This window comes from Triticum dicoccoides, chromosome 5B, assembly GCF_002162155.2.
Source record: "Triticum dicoccoides isolate Atlit2015 ecotype Zavitan chromosome 5B, WEW_v2.0, whole genome shotgun sequence".
Lineage (NCBI taxonomy): Eukaryota > Viridiplantae > Streptophyta > Magnoliopsida > Poales > Poaceae > Triticum > Triticum dicoccoides.
Window position 1 is genome coordinate 64704660 of NC_041389.1, and position 17916 is coordinate 64722575.

General features: G+C 43.9%; 1 protein-coding gene and 2 non-coding genes across 3 annotated transcripts; 1 reads left to right on the forward strand and 2 right to left on the reverse strand.

The window, feature by feature from the left end:
- Nucleotides 1–393: 393 nt before the first annotated feature.
- On the forward strand, nt 394–5842 carry LOC119307393 (protein NAR1-like). Its single transcript, XM_037583468.1, has 12 exons — nt 394–585; nt 1064–1457; nt 2369–2451; nt 2544–2697; nt 2860–3046; nt 3182–3308; nt 3703–3853; nt 3930–3979; nt 4209–4380; nt 4477–4603; nt 4707–4798; nt 5359–5842. Exons 2-12 carry the CDS (start codon nt 1341–1343, stop codon nt 5509–5511), a joined length of 1413 nt encoding a protein of 470 aa, XP_037439365.1. The 5' UTR covers nt 394–585; nt 1064–1340; the 3' UTR covers nt 5512–5842.
- Nucleotides 5843–6870: 1028 nt separating this feature from the next.
- TRNAK-UUU lies at nt 6871–6942 on the reverse strand. The gene has a single exon. It is a non-coding gene; the product is annotated as a tRNA-Lys (tRNA).
- Nucleotides 6943–9413: 2471 nt separating this feature from the next.
- On the reverse strand, nt 9414–9485 carry TRNAK-UUU. Its single transcript has one exon. It is a non-coding gene; the product is annotated as a tRNA-Lys (tRNA).
- Between the last annotated feature and the right edge of the window lie 8431 nt (nt 9486–17916).

The following is a 17916-nucleotide window of genomic DNA, read 5'->3' on the forward strand; positions in this document are numbered from 1 at the left end:
CACATCCCGAAGAACACTAAGGTGGCCTTTGTTTGGGCTAACAGATTGTGATTCCCGGATTTTAGCCTAGTCAAAATCGGATTCACAAACAAACAGGCAGATTCGTAGGCCAGCTGCCCAGAATCGATTCTGCAAATTGCACTGGACAGCGGCGGAAGCTGGAATCTGCGATTTTGCTGATTCCCTTTCAAATATGGGCCAACTTCTCCCCGTTATTACAATGGAAATGCCACCGCCTCCCCCAGCTCAACTTCTCCATGGACGAGTCCTTCCTTCGTCAGTTCGCATCTCATCCACACCGAACAGCCCCGTCGATGGCTCTCTAGGGTTCGCCCGCCGCCACCTTCGCAAGCCCCGTCGCCGGCCCCGTCTCTCCCCCGCCCCCGCCCCGTCGCCGACCCTCCCCCGCCTCGTCGCCGGCCCCGTAGCCGCCCTGTCGCCGGCCCCTTGGCCAGCCACGTCGCCGGCCCACGCACCACGCCGGAGCTCCAGCTGCACCACGCCGGAGGTTCCCCTTGCCCCCCGTCTCCACGTCCTCCCTGACTGCACCAGCTCTGCCCCATCTCCTTCCTGTGAGGAGAACAGGTAATTGTTCAGTCCCAAAAAATGTAATTGTTCAGATTTAGTAATAGGTTAGTAATTGTTCAGATTAGTAATAGGCCTTGATTCCATGCTGAATGTTCTGTAAATTGCTGATGGATTGATGGCGGATCAAGTATAGTTTCACATATTATTTGATGAGACTATGATGATTAGTGCATATTTTGGATGATATGTGTACGTATGTAAGACTATGATGTTTGGTACATATTTTGGATGATATGTGCACGTATGTAAGACTGATGGTTGGTCCATATATGGATGATATATTTCGTATGGAAGACTACGAGGGTTGATTCTTCTTTTGGATGTTACTTTTTCTATGTTTGTGTCGGATGATATATTCATACCATCATGTCATTTCTCCATAAATATATTCTATATATTGTGTTTTTGTGCTAGTTCTCACTTTATCAAGTCAAAACATATAACTTGTGCTTTGATCTGCATATAAACATCACAGTCAGCAGTCGAGGGCGTTACTGACATTTCACAACACCCACAACTGCTAAAGCTGACAAACAGCAGGGCAAACAAACAACCAGATTCTGATTCTTAGGAATCCAGAGCCACAGCTGATTCTCAGGAATCCATAGCAAAGTGATTCTCAGGAATCTGTAGCCCAAACAAAGGGGGCCTGACATTGCCGACTGCTCGCTCGGCTCGGCCTCACTCCACAGGAGGCCAAGAAGAAATCCTCCTCCGAGCAAGTAGGCGGATCGGTCCGTCGCCAGCCGGTGATGTCTTCCAGCAGGTTCTCGCCGGCGCTGCAGGCGTCGGACCTCAACGACTTCATCGCCCCCTCGCAGGACTGCGTCGTCTCCCTCAACAAGAACTCCGCCGCCAGCCGCCTCCCGGTACTCTGCCCTGCCCCCCCTTCTCCCCAAATTTTTCCTTGTCTTTTGCCCTAGTATTTGGTTCTGGGGCTGGAGATTTGGCCCGCCCTGCTCTTCGTAGCCGCCCCGTGCCATCCCCCTGCAGCTGCAGAGCACGCGGTCTGAGTTCGCGCATTATATATACTCCATTTTTGCTTTCGGACGGTGATGCAGTATTGATAATAAGAGTAGAAAGGATGAGGACTGGTGAGCGGGTTTGAGCTTTCTGTCCTGTTGTTTGGTTATCTTAGGAACCGATTTGGGGAATTGGAATTCCAGTTCAAATCCCTTCCAGCCTGAAGGGGATTCAATCGAATTAGGTCTTGAGTTCAACACCAGAGACATGGTATTTCATTTTACTTCACAGCAAGGTCGTTTGAACCAAGCTCAAAGTTCAGCATCAGCTATTAAGCACAAACAGAACGGAAGGCAAAGTGTACGACGATGCTCAATGAGATCATTGGTTTCTCCCAGCTTGTTGCATTATATAACAATGTCCAATAACATCACTTCTTCATAATCAACAGCTGGGCAATAAACCATATGTGCATTGTAGCAGGTGCTTCACTTGATGAACTCCTGGTGCTTATGATTTTCCTCCTTTTACAACTTTCTGTGAGCTTAGTAACAGGCGCCACACTTGTGTTAACTTAATCTGTCCTTTAAGGAGAAGTTACTTTTGTATCTCATTTACCGGAACGATCTGTCTGCAATTTGACAACTTGATCAAACCACTGTGGAAGTCGTAGATGCATTTCTGCACAACTAAACTAATAAATTGACTTTTCATTAGCACAAACAGAACTTCATAAATTCATCTTTGTTGCACCTCACCTAACCCATTTCCCTTCCACATGCAATTCCCATATATTCCTGACAGTTCCATTTTACAGATTAAAAAAAAGCAAGTTGTGGTGAGTACAAAACCTCCAGAAGAATCGGTCAAGATTTCTCTCAAGGACTGTTTGGCTTGCAGGTTATTACCAATTTTGTAGCCCTCGCCTCAACTGTAAAAGTAGTGACCTGCCCAAATGTAAATAATGCTGACGGCTTCCTTTGATCTCATAGTGGTTGCATAACATCAGCAGAGACAGTTATGCTTGAGAAGCAAAGCTTGGATGACTTCGTTACTCGCACCAACTCCGGCAAAACCGTCATCGTATCTGTATCTCCCCAGTCAAGAGCATCATTAGCTGCATTCTTTGGTCTTTCTCAGTCACAGGTATTTGTCTGTGCTTCACTTGACCACTACATAATCAAAATTGTCACCATAAACGGTGTTTTGTAATGTTTTCCCTAATTAGTGTCTTTCTGCTTTAGCTGAATGACAAGTGCTCTGTAAATAATGATAACAAACACATAATGCAATTTTTCTTATCTTCAGGTTTTCCGAAAACTAACTGCTCTGTTCAAGTCGATGGGCGTGAAGGCAGTGTATGATACAAGTAGTAGTCGAGATCTGGCCCTAATTGAAGCATGCAATGAATTTATTTCACGCTATAAGCTGAGTCAATTGTCTAGCGACAAAGAAGTTGGAACCAGTCTTCCTGTGCTTTCATCTGCATGTCCAGGTAAAAACATTTACACGAAATATGCATCACTTTTGCTACTATGCAGTTTCCTATGTACTACTGATATTCCCTTGCTGGTTAGTTAGTTATTTACATACCTTCTATAAATATTTGTGAATCTCTTCCTCCTTACAGGCTGGATATGCTATGCTGAAAAGACTCTTGGTTCATATATCTTGCCCTACATCTCATCTGTAAAGAGTCCCCAACAAGTGATTGGTGCAGCTATCAAGCATCACATGGTTGAAAAACTTGGTCTCAAGTGAGTAATTTGCCCTAGTTCTAGATCTAAAGATGTTATTTCAGATCTTTGATCAGACATGAGGAATTTAGTACTTCCTTTTGTCCAAAATTGGACTCCCTTTTTACTTCACAAAGTTTTGTCTTGTATAAGTATAAGATCTTGCAAGTATATTTCATGAAAAATCTGGATATGCAATTTTCTGGTGACCAGTCCAAAATATCTTGAGAGACATATACGATTTTTGACGTTTTCTTGTGATCAAGTGTTTGTGACATTAGGTTTTTCCTGGTCTTTGCAATGTAATATCTCCATTTGCTGAATTAGATGATTATTTCAAATAAAAACCACTCTGATTATGAACTATCATTTTGTGATATTTTTGTTTGTAATCATACTTGAACGTATTGTGTAGGCCGTATGATGTATATCATGTTACTGTGATGCCCTGTTATGATAAAAAACTTGAAGCTGTCCGGGGCGACTTTGTTTTCTCAGTGGAAGAAAAGGAAGTTACAGAGGTGGACTCGGTATTGACAACTGGTGAAGTGTTGGACTTGATACAGGTTACTAATTTATTTCCTGCAGTTGCTTGTATGTCTTCAAAAACTCCACACTTATATCACTTTCATGGTTTTGCAGTCCAAATCTGTTGATTTCAAGACAATGGAGGAATCTCCTTTGGACAGATTGTAAGCTCCTTGTATGCTCGATGTTCCGTCCCTCTGGATAAAATTTGAACGAAATCCAATACAGAAATATATATTTATATGTTCTCTTCAACTAGTACTACTATTTAGAATTTAGCGATGGTTTGATCTAATCAACTGTCGAGAAAAAGAAAGATAAAACTAATTTTATATGGTTACATTTATGCTTCATCTCTTCTGAGAATTCACGTGTACTTTCATTGCAACATAGATTAACAAATGTTGATGATGATGGTCATCTATATGGGGTTTCTGGTGGCTCGGGTGGTTATGCGGAAACCATCTTTCGTTATGCAGCACGTGCGCTCTTTAATAGGGAAATAGAAGGCCCACTTGATTTCAAAATCTTGCGAAATTCAGATTTCCGTGAAGTTACGCTGGAGGTAATTCATGGCCCCCATCCATCCCCAATTGACCTCGAAATCCACTCTTGCTGTGGCCTTTGCATCATTGTGTATATAACATGTTTATGCTAACAGGTGGAGGGCAGTCCTGTTTTGAAGTTTGCCCTTTGTTACGGGTTCAGAAACCTACAGAACATTGTTAGGAAGGTTAAGATGGGAAAATGTGAATACCAGTTTATTGAGGTTATGGCTTGCCCTTCAGGTATTTCATTTATGACACTGTGTTGCACGGTCGCTTTTAGTAACTTCTTTCTGAGATTTAGGATCTAGATACCCTCTACTATACACTGATTATTGCCGTGCAGGTTGTCTGAATGGGGGAGGCCAAATAAAACCTGCTAAAGGCCAATCTCCCAAGGATCTCATCCAACAACTAGAGAGTGTGTACACGCAAGATGTAAGTTCTAGCATGCTCACTACTTTTCATGTTGGTTTGTTAGGGTGTTTGCGATATTTAATTCTATATCCCTTGTGACCCATTCAAGTTTTATATCCAAGTTCTCTGCTATACTTCTGCAGCTTAGGCCGTAGGTTGTCCCCAATTTAGGCCCAGCATGCTACTGATACAGTACTTTTGACCATTTAAGAAGACAAGAAAAGAAGCATGCTATACAGCAAGTTCTCTTAGTACCTATCACACCTTCTCATTGTAGTTTTGGGAAGCTGTGCGTAATATCTGAACTCACTAACCATTGATTGTCTTATTATCCTGCTCCAGTTTGCCGACATTGTATATTCCCCTTAGTGAAGTGGAAAACAATAAACTCGAGTTGGTTCCTAGTCCCTCCGTCCCATAATATAAGAGCGTTTTTTGTAAAAAACGCTCTTATATTATGGGACGGAGGGAGTACTTTATAATTATCACTTACCATAGAATCTTGCTGCCATCGCCACAAGAACTTTTTACTTGATGCCAGTCATTATATGCTGCCACTGACTTCAGACTTTGTGAACCAGGTATCAGTATCCAACCCCTTTGATAACCCGATTGCGAAAAGATTATACGATGATTGGCTCGTCCAACCCGGTTCAGACAATGCAAAGAGGTACTTGCACACGCAGTATCACCCCGTGGTGAAAAGCGTCACTTCGCAGCTGCAAAACTGGTGATGCCGCCAAAGATCGGTTCGCCGCGCCGAGAATTCATCGTCATATGTTCTCGTAAGAAACCAAGAGGGCGCACTGCCGAAACAATGGCAACACTAGAGGATACAGGCATCATTACCAAGGGTGTTTTGCTTGAGGGCAAAAAATGAGTTTTGCTAGGCCATAGGTTTTCCACCTGCTTTTCTTGGTGATCTTGTGTAATATTGCCCCACGGAGAGATAAACAAACAGTGACAGATAGTAAATTGTACTGGTAGCATGTAAAGATAGTAAAAAATTTCCCGCGTCAGGAATCAGCAGTTGATCTCTGATGATTTCATGCCGCATTGTCCTGTAATGTCTTGCTCCTTGTTTGACACAATCGTGTCGCAGTACCATCTAACTTTTCAACGCCTTGCAACTACTACTTTTCAACGCCTTGCTGCCATCGCCACAAGAACTTTTTACTTGATGCCAGTCATTATATGCTGCCACTGACTTCAGACTTTGTGAACCAGGTATCAGTATCCAACCCCTTTGATAACCCGATTGCGAAAAGATTATACGATGATTGGCTCGTCCAACCCGGTTCAGACAATGCAAAGAGGTACTTGCACACGCAGTATCACCCCGTGGTGAAAAGCGTCACTTCGCAGCTGCAAAACTGGTGATGCCGCCAAAGATCGGTTCGCCGCGCCGAGAATTCATCGTCATATGTTCTCGTAAGAAACCAAGAGGGCGCACTGCCGAAACAATGGCAACACTAGAGGATACAGGCATCATTACCAAGGGTGTTTTGCTTGAGGGCAAAAAATGAGTTTTGCTAGGCCATAGGTTTTCCACCTGCTTTTCTTGGTGATCTTGTGTAATATTGCCCCACGGAGAGATAAACAAACAGTGACAGATAGTAAATTGTACTGGTAGCATGTAAAGATAGTAAAAAATTTCCCGCGTCAGGAATCAGCAGTTGATCTCTGATGATTTCATGCCGCATTGTCCTGTAATGTCTTGCTCCTTGTTTGACACAATCGTGTCGCAGTACCATCTAACTTTTCAACGCCTTGCAACTACTATTATTGTGGCATTATTCATTTCCTGGAGGACAGCGCGTTGGCATTTATCTGATGGGATGAAGACATCAAATTGGACTTTGCAGAGCGGATTATGAAATTATACGAAAAAAAAATAAGATTTGTACAGAAGACGAACTCCTCATTGTGTCTCCTATGCGTGCGTGCAACGGCATTTGTGAGATCAGCTGGTTTCGAACATGATAAAATTTCATCGGTAAAAAATATTTTTGGAGAGCAACCGTGAGATCAGCTGCGTTTTCTTTATTTTCCTTTTTAGTTAAATTTTGTTTAGCAGCGCAAAAAAAAATGAACGCCGACCGTGGGGATCGAACCCACGGCCACGTGGTTAAAAGCCACGCGCTCTACCACTGAGCTAGGTCGGCTCTCTGACAAAAATTAGACAAGTCCATTAATTTGGAATTCTACTACTTCCTACATATGGATATGTATAAATGCATTTTAGGGTATAAATTCATTCATTTTGCTTTATATGTAGTCCATAGTGGAATCTCTACAAAGACTTAGGCTGTGTTCGGCAATCCTCTGCTCCTTCACTATGGAGTACCCTGCTAGCAGCTTGCCAAAATATAGTTGCATGTCGCTCCGCTCCGCAGCGGAGTTGCAGAGCGGAGGGGGCCCGAACAGCTCCTTATATTTAGGAACGGAGGGACTAGTATATACTTAGCTCAAGAAAACATGACGGCATCACACGGCGGATCTTGGAGAAAAATTGATGTCAATAAACAGTGTAATTTTTTTAGCAACATGTAGGTGCCATGTTTTGTTGATGCGGCATTGTCTTGTAAGGGCATTTTCAAGGCGGACCCATAAACCATCCGGACCATACTGCTCAGACCGCGGAAACCATTCAACATGGGTCTGTATCGGTCCGCGCCGCGGTCTGGACGTACTTTTCCCGCGAATGGAGACAAGCGTTGGGAACTTTACGGGAGTCCGAACACCAGACACGTAGGACTTCGACACCTCAGGCCCATCCAAAACTCTTCCCGGACTCCTCGCCTCAATCCTTCTTATTTTTTCTCCTTCCTTATTTCTCTCTTGCCTTCACCGCCGCTCCACCACCCCGGCCGCCACGTCACACCCCTGCTGAAACTCCGAGTCTCCGTCACCTCCAATGTTCTAACCGGGCTACACCCTGCTTCTCCTCCGTCGCCGTTCAACCCATGTCCTTCGCCCGCCCACTAGATATTCGCTACTGCTATACTCACCATGCCTGGCAACTGTTCGATTAATTGTCGGAACTAAAACAGTTTCCCTTTTTTTCTTTTTAGCAATGGACTCCAATTTGGAGTACATATACGAGCGCTATGTTGAGTCGCCTGACGCTTCGTCCGACGAGGAGGATTACTCGGATGAGACAGCGATGATGCAGGCGGTCCTTGAAGACGCGGAGCGTGCGGAGGAGCATGTTCTCAATTTTAAGGGATCGATCAAGGGTCATCGGGTGCTCAACCGCAACAGGGCGCGTGGCCATTTGACACCGATGACCGACTACTTTGCCCCGGATGCACTCTTTGCTGACCATTTTCGTCGGTGTTTTCGGATGCACAAGACTGTCTTCAATCGTTTGTACCATGGCGTTCGGTCCTATGATGACTACTTCGTGTTGAAGAAGAGCGCCATGGAAACGATTGGCTTCTCTGGTTACCATAAGTGCACGGCCACACTACGGATGCTTGTACATGGCACGACCGCTAATTCGTGAGACGAGTACCTACGGATGTCTGAGAGCACATGTGGAGATGCCATGATCAGGTTTGCAACTATCGTGGTCGAGGTGTTTGGACCTCAGTACCTAAGAGAACCAACTGTCGCAGACACCGAGAGGCTCTTGGCAATCTCGAAAGCAAGAGGATGGCCAGGTTTACTTGGATCTTTTGAGTGCGTGCATTAGAAATGGAAGAACTGGCCGAAGACTTTACAAAGGCAATATCAGGGTCATGTTAAGAAGCCCACCATCACTGAAGCAGTTGCATCACATGATATTTAGATTTGGCACGCTTTCTTTGACATCGGGTCTCACAATAACGTCAATGTGTTGCAATAATCACCGTTGTTTGCGAGGCTGACTGAAAATTTGCAGGTTACGGTTAGATGGCGGCTTCCCGCACCCGTGTCTGCGAGTGGATGCGGGAGAAAATTTACAGGTTGCCGTTGGAGATATCCTGATGTCTTCTTCCTTGTTTATCGTAGAAAAATGACTTCATCCTTGTCTGGCACATTGTCCTGTGTGTACTACCATTTTAACCTTTTTTTGGCAAAAAAAAGGGTGTTGAAAGGTTTAAAATGGTATTATTTTTTTAAACGGTTAAAATGGTTTTTTTGTACACCAAAAAAAACGAGAATTGTGAGATAGCTGATTTCCAATGTGAGAAATTGCTTCGGTAAATGCAAAAATTCTATTTTTGGAGCAAATGTGAGATCAGCTGATTTACTCTGTTTTTTCTGTGGTGTTTTTTTTAAGCAAAAGAGAGGCCTCCCCCAATTGATTTCATATAAAGATACCAAATGATCTTTTACAAACCACCAAATTCCAAACTCCGAACCAAGCTCAAAAGCTACCAAACACCACCACCAGATTTGCATCACTTGGATACGAAGGTCACCAGCACAAAGAAGGATCATGCAAGATCCATACGAGGCCAGAACAAGGCTGAAGACCTTCCTTCGGAGTCCAGACAGATTAGCAGTACATATTTTGTCCTAAGAGACACATAAAAAACAAGCTAAGATGCAGCAAGGACAAAAGGGAAAGCCACCAGAAGAGATGTGGTGTGTCTGGTAGACACTTTTTGGAGAAAATAAAGTACGGCAAAACACAAAAAAGGAATGGCGCCGACCGTGGGGATCGAACCCACGGCCACGTGGTTAAAAGCCACGCGCTCTACCACTGAGCTAGGTCGGCCGTTGTTTAAGTATTTGATTAAAAAGTTATAGGTAATTGAGTTCTCATATAACTAATTGAAGAAAACACCACATATCAAATATGTGTTGGAATTCCGCCCACAGATTGATCACATCAAAAAAGAAAAAAGAATAAAGAACACGCGCACACGAATAACTTGTAGCCAAGGGCCCTTATTCGTGCTCTTATTTGTACTCCCTATTGCTTTTCTCTTTTCTTCTCCCCGATACAATGATCTCAAGCACCGGTGTGCATGCATATACACACACACTACCCAGCCCTATTGCTAACATAGACCAAACCTATTCGGACTCGATAGACATAGATGTAGGGCATAGTCCAAACCTGACTAAACTTGCTTTTCTAATCTTTTCACACGGCAAAATTGACCCCTTACCTAGTTGGCTAATACTCCCTCCGTTCCAAATTACTCGTTGCTAAAATGGATGTATCTAGAATTAAAATACATCTAGATACATCCATACGTGCGACAAGTAATTCGGAACGGAGGGAGTAGTTAGCATCAAACACGCATACTACTGGGAAAGTAATCAACCGGCCACCACCGGACGAGTTCGATTACTTCCAACACATCCTGCGCCGCCGCATCTCCTTTAGGGTTTGGACTGTCCGTTAACAACCGCCGCAATCGGCGGGGATCCTTCTTTGCGAGGGCGATGATGGACGACGACAGCAAGCCGCCGCCGCCGCCGCCTGAGAAAACCTACAGTGAAGGTGACGTGGTCGACTTTTTCGAAGCCCTACGTTTTTGCCGACCCGGGCCCTCGGTGGAGCTACTGGCCGTGTAACCATACTGCTTCCCCTTCGTCGGCGACATCATCGTCGCCGACGAGAACGGCGGCCAGTACGTCTACCACCAGGAAGAAGGCGAACCTCTCCACAACCTCGACCTGAGGACAATCTGGTGCTCACGGGGCCATTCCAGACCATCTCGGGATTCGGCAGCGGCGTCATGAGAATCAAGATCCCCGACAGAGATAGGCCTGGCATTTACGACACCGCCGATCTATGCTTTGGCCCAAGTAACACGGTGGACGACAAGCACGAAGATCGCCTCATCACGACACGTTATGGCCGCCACATCGTCGTGTCATATGTCACAATGAGGGAAGGCCTGGAGGTCAATGTTCGAGTCAGCATCCGCCTCTTTGGTGGCGGCGATGATGCATCTCGCACCATGCACGTGTACGGTCAGATCACCCTCCATAACCGGATCTTCGAGGACGACAGCGTGCTCCTCTTCTTCTATGCGGAGGAGGAGAAGGTGCAGCTCACCCCCTCCGCTGGTGGCGATGGCAGTGTGCACCTGCGGCAGATGCAGCGGTACAATGTTACGATGCCCATCAATCCACAACCATTTCTTACGATTAAGGTGAGCTTGAAGGTGACACGTCCGAGCAACGAGGGGGCTACCATCGCCTTCGAGGGCGATGTCGAGTTCCCTCTTGACATGGCCCAACGTGTTCGGGCAATCCGCACGGAGCTCGGCGAGGTTCAAGTCCGTATCTCGTACAATTGAAACATGGAGAAGTGGAAGCATGAACCAAGCAAGTATTTTGTGTGAGATGTCTCTTCGGGTTATACTACTACACATAAGAGTAAAAATTTGTCTTCCTTCGCGAGTTGTGCTTTGTTCTTTCTTTATGGTTGCTTTCTTGTATGTTAAAGTTGTTATAATAATATATGAAAATTTCTAATATCGCTGATTTGTTTGCCAAGAAAGAGAAAAGATCATGTGTTCCCCCTGCTCCTTAGTTCTAGAAATCCTATGATCGAAGGAGTCTGTCGTGCGCTTCATTCTCTCTGTTTGTAATCCTGAATTTTCCGCGTCTTCCAATTATTATTGGTCCAACTATGCATTTGAGGAATCGTTCGTTTTGGAGAACAACCAACTCTGCATTCAGCTAGAATACCAATCCTTTGTTCATCATCATACAGCTGTCTTGGGACATTTATTTGATGCGGTTAATACACCAAATTTTCAGCTGCCCAAATATCGGTAACGCAGAAGATACTGACATTGTTTTGCTTGATGAGTTTCAAATAAAATAAGACCAAATCTTATAGGTACCGATGGCTTGCAAGTACACGAGATTTAGTTGTAGCCATTTATAAACAACAGTACTGATCCCACAAGGAGCAAAGGAATTGGACTATCGTCCCTTGTAGGGACTTACAAAAATGTGCCTGCAACTAAATTGTAAACTCAAAGCAAAGTGAGGGCGGAAGTATAATGATTTTTAGTAGAGTGCAGATTATAAGTAAATGGCGCAAAAGAATGTAAATGAGCGCAGTGGAACAAGTAAAGGGTCGGAACTAGCAGTGGATTAAAGCATTCGGTAATCCGGAATTCCCATTGGTATGTGTCTATCGCAACATATGTCGTAGCATAGTCATAGCTGGACACTTGAGTCACACTGATGTTTGTGATTGGACAGATCTGAGTATAGAATACGTTCTACTCAAGGTAGACTTTGTACCACACACGCCACTAGCATAGTTTCCCCGCATCGGGTTTGTCCGTGGATGCGGACTCGCTAAGTGTTATATGTTATTTCCTAATCAATTGCAAAGGCGCATAATTAAGGATTTTACTGTCACCTCGAATTACCTCGACATCCTAACCTTTACAACAACAATAATATGCCTCGTGGCCTTATGGCGGAAATGTTGAGTAGGGCACCTTCACAACATTCATGAAGGATATTAAACCAAACATTCAACAGAGAAACTCATATCCTTATTTAACATTTCATCCCCTATATATACCAAAGTTCATCCATATCCCCGGGAACAAGGGGAGCTACTCGCACATGGATACAATGAAAATCGTATGAATAGTGGTCGTAAACATGAATGGAAAAAACGAGTAATACACGTTGTTGGTGTCTAAGAACCTGGCATTTGGGTTATATGTAGCAACCATTTGTGACTTCAGCCAGGGACTAAACGCGTTAGGTTCCCTAAGTCATCAACCGCTGGGGATGGGCGACAGAAAGCAAGCTACACCGAAGCTACTCAGATTTAGGCCACCATTGTGGTGTAATACCCTACTCCTACCTTAGCATGATATTGCTTTGTTTACTATGGATTGGTTACAGTGCCCCCCTTGTTGGGTTGCATCCCTCCTCTATTTATACCATCCTAGCTCTTCCCTCATCTCCAAGGAGGGTTGCCATTGGCGCAGCATCGACAAAGGAAAAGGTGAGGGCCGTCTGTACTGACCCGATGTGACCGGACGTGGCACAATCACCCGTACCGAGATTTGGTAGCTGTCGGCGCTCCTATAGTTGAATGTCGGGTAGGTGAATTTTAGTTGCCACTCTAGACGATCTTGGGGAATGGCACGCCTCTTCGGAGCCCATAACCAGAAAGTAGGGGCTCGCTGCATCCCATCTTAGCTACTGACGAGGGTCGTAGTGGCGGGGTAGTGCACTTTTAATGCCTCTATTGTAGTCATTCCAGGAAGCGATCTCCTTCATCTTGGGAAACATAGTAGAGAACAAAAAGAATTCACACCTACGATCAACCAAGATAAATATGAAGATGCATAAAGGCTTGGGATCACGATCATTATTGTCACCGAGTTGCAGCGGAAAAAGAACGTGTTGGTGTAGATCGTACTTGGAGTCCTCAAACCGTCCATGAACGATCCCTCGAATCAAAGACAGAAAGCACGATGAAAGCACAACTACTCCCTGGGTGATTTTGGTAATTAATGCCAACATATCTCTTGTTGGACTAATAGTTTCATCTAGTGTATTTCACACAAGTCCAACAATGGCGTGGCAAGGACGAGAGGATGTGGAACCCCTTCAAAATGCTAAGGACAAATATTGGCAAAAGCTCAAGACTCTTCATCTTTATTTTAGTGATCCAAGATCATATTAAGTCCATAGGAAAGCCAATACTATTAAAAAGGGATGAGGTGTTGCTTAATGGCTTGCTTGCTCAAATGCTTAGTGATATTGCTCCAAAACCCTCAGCCACTTTCTCCATCCAAATATGTCAAAACCCTAAACTCCAACTCGGCCCCACCGATTCTTTCTACCCTGAACCACCGAGTTCATATGACATAGCCACAGCCAGAACCCTAACAATTCAGTCTTACCGATACGGATCTCGGTCTCACCAAGATGGCCTTGCCAACTCTTTGTTGCATGCTGCAACTATTTTGGTCTCACCGAAATAGCAATCGGTCTCACCGAGATGGCTTGACCAACTCTTTGTTGGCTTATTGCTTCACTTCGGTCTCACCGAGTTGATGCAATCGGTGCCACCGAGATGCGGTTTTCCCTAAACCCTATCACATCGGTCCCACTGAGTTGTCCCATTCGGTCCCACCGAGATTCCTAACGTTCACATTTTTGAACTAATCAGCGCCACCGAGTTTAACCATTCGGTCCCTCCGAGATGAGTCAAATGTGTGTAATGGTTGGATATATACCCCTCCACCCTCTTCTTCATTTGTGAGAGAGCCATAAGAACGTTCCTACACTTCCACCATACATTTTCTGAGAGAGAACAACCTACTCATGTGTTGAGATCAAGATATTCCAATCCTACCACAAGAATCTTGATTTCTAGCCTACCCCAAGTTGCTTTCCACTCAAATCATCTTTCCACCATAGCCAAATCAGAGAGAGAGAGAGAGAGAGAGAGAGAGAGAGAGAGAGAGAGAGAGAGAGAGAGAGAGTTGAGTGTTGGGGTGACTATCATTTGAAGCACAAGAGCAAGGAGTTCATCATTAACACACCATCTATTACCTTTTGGAGAGTGGGGTCTCCTAGATTGGTTAGGTGTCGCTTGGGAGCCTTCGTCAAGATGTGGAGTTGAACCAAGAAGCTTGTAAGGGCAAGGAGATCGCCTACTACACGTGAAGATCTAGCCGACTGAGGCAAGTCCTTTGTGGGCGATGGCCATGGTGGGATAGACAAGGTTGATTCTTCATGGACCCTTCGTGGGTGGAGCCCTCCATGGACTCGCCCAGCCGTTACCCTTCGTGGGTTGAAGTCTCCATCAACGTGGACGTACGTTAGCACCACCTATCGGAACCACGCCAAAAATCCCCGTATCTCCATTGCGTTTGCAAACTCCAATCCCATCCCTTTACTTTCTTGCAAGTTGCATGCTTTACTCTTTCCGCTGCATATACTCTTGTCATGCTTGCTTGAAATGTATCGGGAGTGCCTTAACTTGTGTTAAACTCAACCTTAGCTTGAAGAATTTAAAAACTGCTACTTTTGCTTGTTAAGGGTCTAATCACCCTCCCCCCTCTAGACCCATCTTCTAGATCCTCTCACACAACCTCTCTACTTGGTTGCAAGCGTGCAACCTTCACGATCCGGCAGCGCTTCGCCGTCCAGAGCTAATCATCACCGGAGACTTAGAGAGAGGAGATTAGAACCACATTGGCCTTTTAATTATGAGGACAATAGGATTAGACTGGATCTAATTAGTCAACTAGGACCAAGTAGAACTAGAACTAGAAGAACGAGAGGAGGTTCTAAAACATGTTTATACAATTGTGGCCAATACCTCAAGTATATATAGGTTGGAGGGGAAGAGGATGGTTGCCACCAAGGAGGAAAAGCCTCCTTAGGGCGTCGGCCCCCTTCCTTAGGGAAGGGAGGCACTTTCCTACTTGGGCCTTTTTGGCCCAAGTTTCCTTCCATCTCTTGGCCTTTTTAGGCCCGTTGATATTTAAATTAAATATAAAATGTCCTAAATATTTAAAGACCATTATATATATATATATATATATATATATATATATATATATATATATATATATATATATATAAACATCTCCAGAAACTTTCTCCACCTATATATAATTTATCGGTAATACCCAGTATTACCCGATGCTCACCGAACCCTTCATGTGACCCCAAAACGCTTCCAGATCCTCTCGGAACTATTCCGAATATTGATCAAATAATTCCACAAATATATTCGCATGACTCTCATCCTACTAACACTCAACAGATCGTGATTTCCTTAAGCTTGTGACCCCGTAGGTTCGGTAACTCACATACATGGACAAAATCGTTCGTCCAATGACCGATAGCGGGACCGTGGACGTCCATATTGGTCCTTGTGAGTACACGAATGATATTCAAGTGAATTCAAGATGCATCAGTATCCTCCCGAGTCATCACCATGCTCACTATACCAAAATCCTTGTTACCAGTTTTGTTCCACTTTCTCGTTATTTTGTTCCAGCATCCCGCGACGAAGTCACCAGTGTCTGGCTAGACGATGATTGATGCCATCACACCAAGAGGGCCCTAATAATACCTCAATCGTCAGAGGATCAAATCCCACTCTCGAGCTACCCGGTCACTTGTCAAACTTTCTCATGAACCTGTAAGTTGTTGTTATGATCACCGTGTTACAGGTGACTTTTGAGCAACCCCAAAGCCCACTATATGGTAAGAAGTGACCGTGATACTCTCATGGTCTAACGAGAAAAATCACACGTTAATACTTCATGTTATTACAATTGATTATAGGTGATATTATGTCAATTCATAACAAACAAGTTTGGGTCGATTCAATATGATCGTTCTTCCAACGTCATAATCTCAATGTTGTTTTAGGACTATCGTTACACTTAACGATATCCTAAGATCTAGAAAACGTGATCACTAATAACACTTGAGCTAGTCTTAGAGGCGAGACTAGGAACCTTTATTTTATCCGTTTATCATTTCACATGTCCATATGAGTTTCCACTGAATCGCATATTTCAGGATCATAGCAGTTATAGCATGAAATATAAACACTTAATTATGAATGTGAAAATATAATAATACAATATTATTGCCTCTAGGGCATATTTCCAACAAGATCAACATCGCCAAACGCTAATGCCTCTATGAGTCCATCCCTTACTAACGTCCATCTGTAAAAATATATAGAATTAAATTGTATGCAAACCTAAATTAGAGAAATCATTGTGAAGATTATTGTATGCTTACATAAAATATTTATATACTAGCATGTGAGAAAACTTTATTAGTATGAAAAAAGATCCAATTCATATCCATACCACTTTTTTATCAATTAATATTGCAAACGTTAGCATCTATCTACATCAAATTAAACCTATCTATCTAGCTATGAAGCAAATCTTAAGTACAAATCCTTGTAAACATTATTGAATGCCTATATAAAGTATTCATACTAACATAATACAAAACTTAATTATTAGGAGGGAAAAGCATAAATAGAAGATTGCTCATCTCAGCCGGCCTGTGCGTGGTGGTTTCCCTAGGTTGCTGATGTCGGGTTTTGGTGGTGGATCAGGCGCTTGGGGGCATGCGACAACTAGATCTGTCAAGGAGAGGGGAGGGGAGTAGCGCGTGCGGTTGGGGGATGAATTTTTAGGCAAGGGAGGGCGCTGCACGAGGTAGGTGAACAACGACCCACGGTGTTATGCCTCCATTAATGGATGCAGCTGAATCCACATGATCACCTCAGAATCTGAACAACCACCAGTCGCCGGAACCACGTGTGAACAACCATCGACCACTTGCACTCAAAGGCTAACAGGCCGCAATTACGCCGTGCGTGTGCTATTGAAGGCACACAACATTCCAGGGTGTCGCACGACTTACATAAGCCACCATCACATTGTGGCACAATTGTACGCCGTGTGTTCCGTGATGACACTCAGCGTAGTGCTATGTACACCGAGCCCTTTGTATGGGCCCCGTGTCTTTTTGGTGTGTCACAGCGTACATGGATGTATGCCGAGCCGAATGGTTTTGCTATGAGTTGCATACTAGACACACAACTTATAGCCTTATACGTCGTGTGGCTAATAGAAAATGCTCAGCGCATGCATGAACACAAGGCAAAAAATGACTTTCATGTAGCGATAATGTGACCTCGTCTCATGCATCATGAATCAAACACGGACGTGTAATACGGATCGATGAACTAAAGGGTTGATATGCATACCTCATAGAGTTTGTGGTTGCCAATTCTAATGCTTCTCCTTAGCCATAGTTCCTATTGAAATATGAATTTGGAGCAACCTACAACTTCTTTCCCGCACACCTTTTGATCTTTGGTATATTCACCATAGAGCCATCTAGAAGAATGCATTTTGAAAAGTGTTTGTGTCTTTCTGAGTTCTACAGCTGGCATGAAATAAGTAGGGGAATTCGTTATACATATTAGTGGAGTAATCCATGGCACTTAGGAAAGAAATAATGATATATAGTCCTGACGTAGAAGTTGAGTGTGATTCACTTCGAAAGAGAAGTAAGAGTGACTAGGAAATCAGTGTTGACACTATATGAAAAAATTTAAACGGTTTTCTCCACTAGTAATGCAGATAATGTAACTTGGAGAAACTATGGTTTTGTTGTCCTTCGTTTCTTCACTTCTTTCGTTTCAA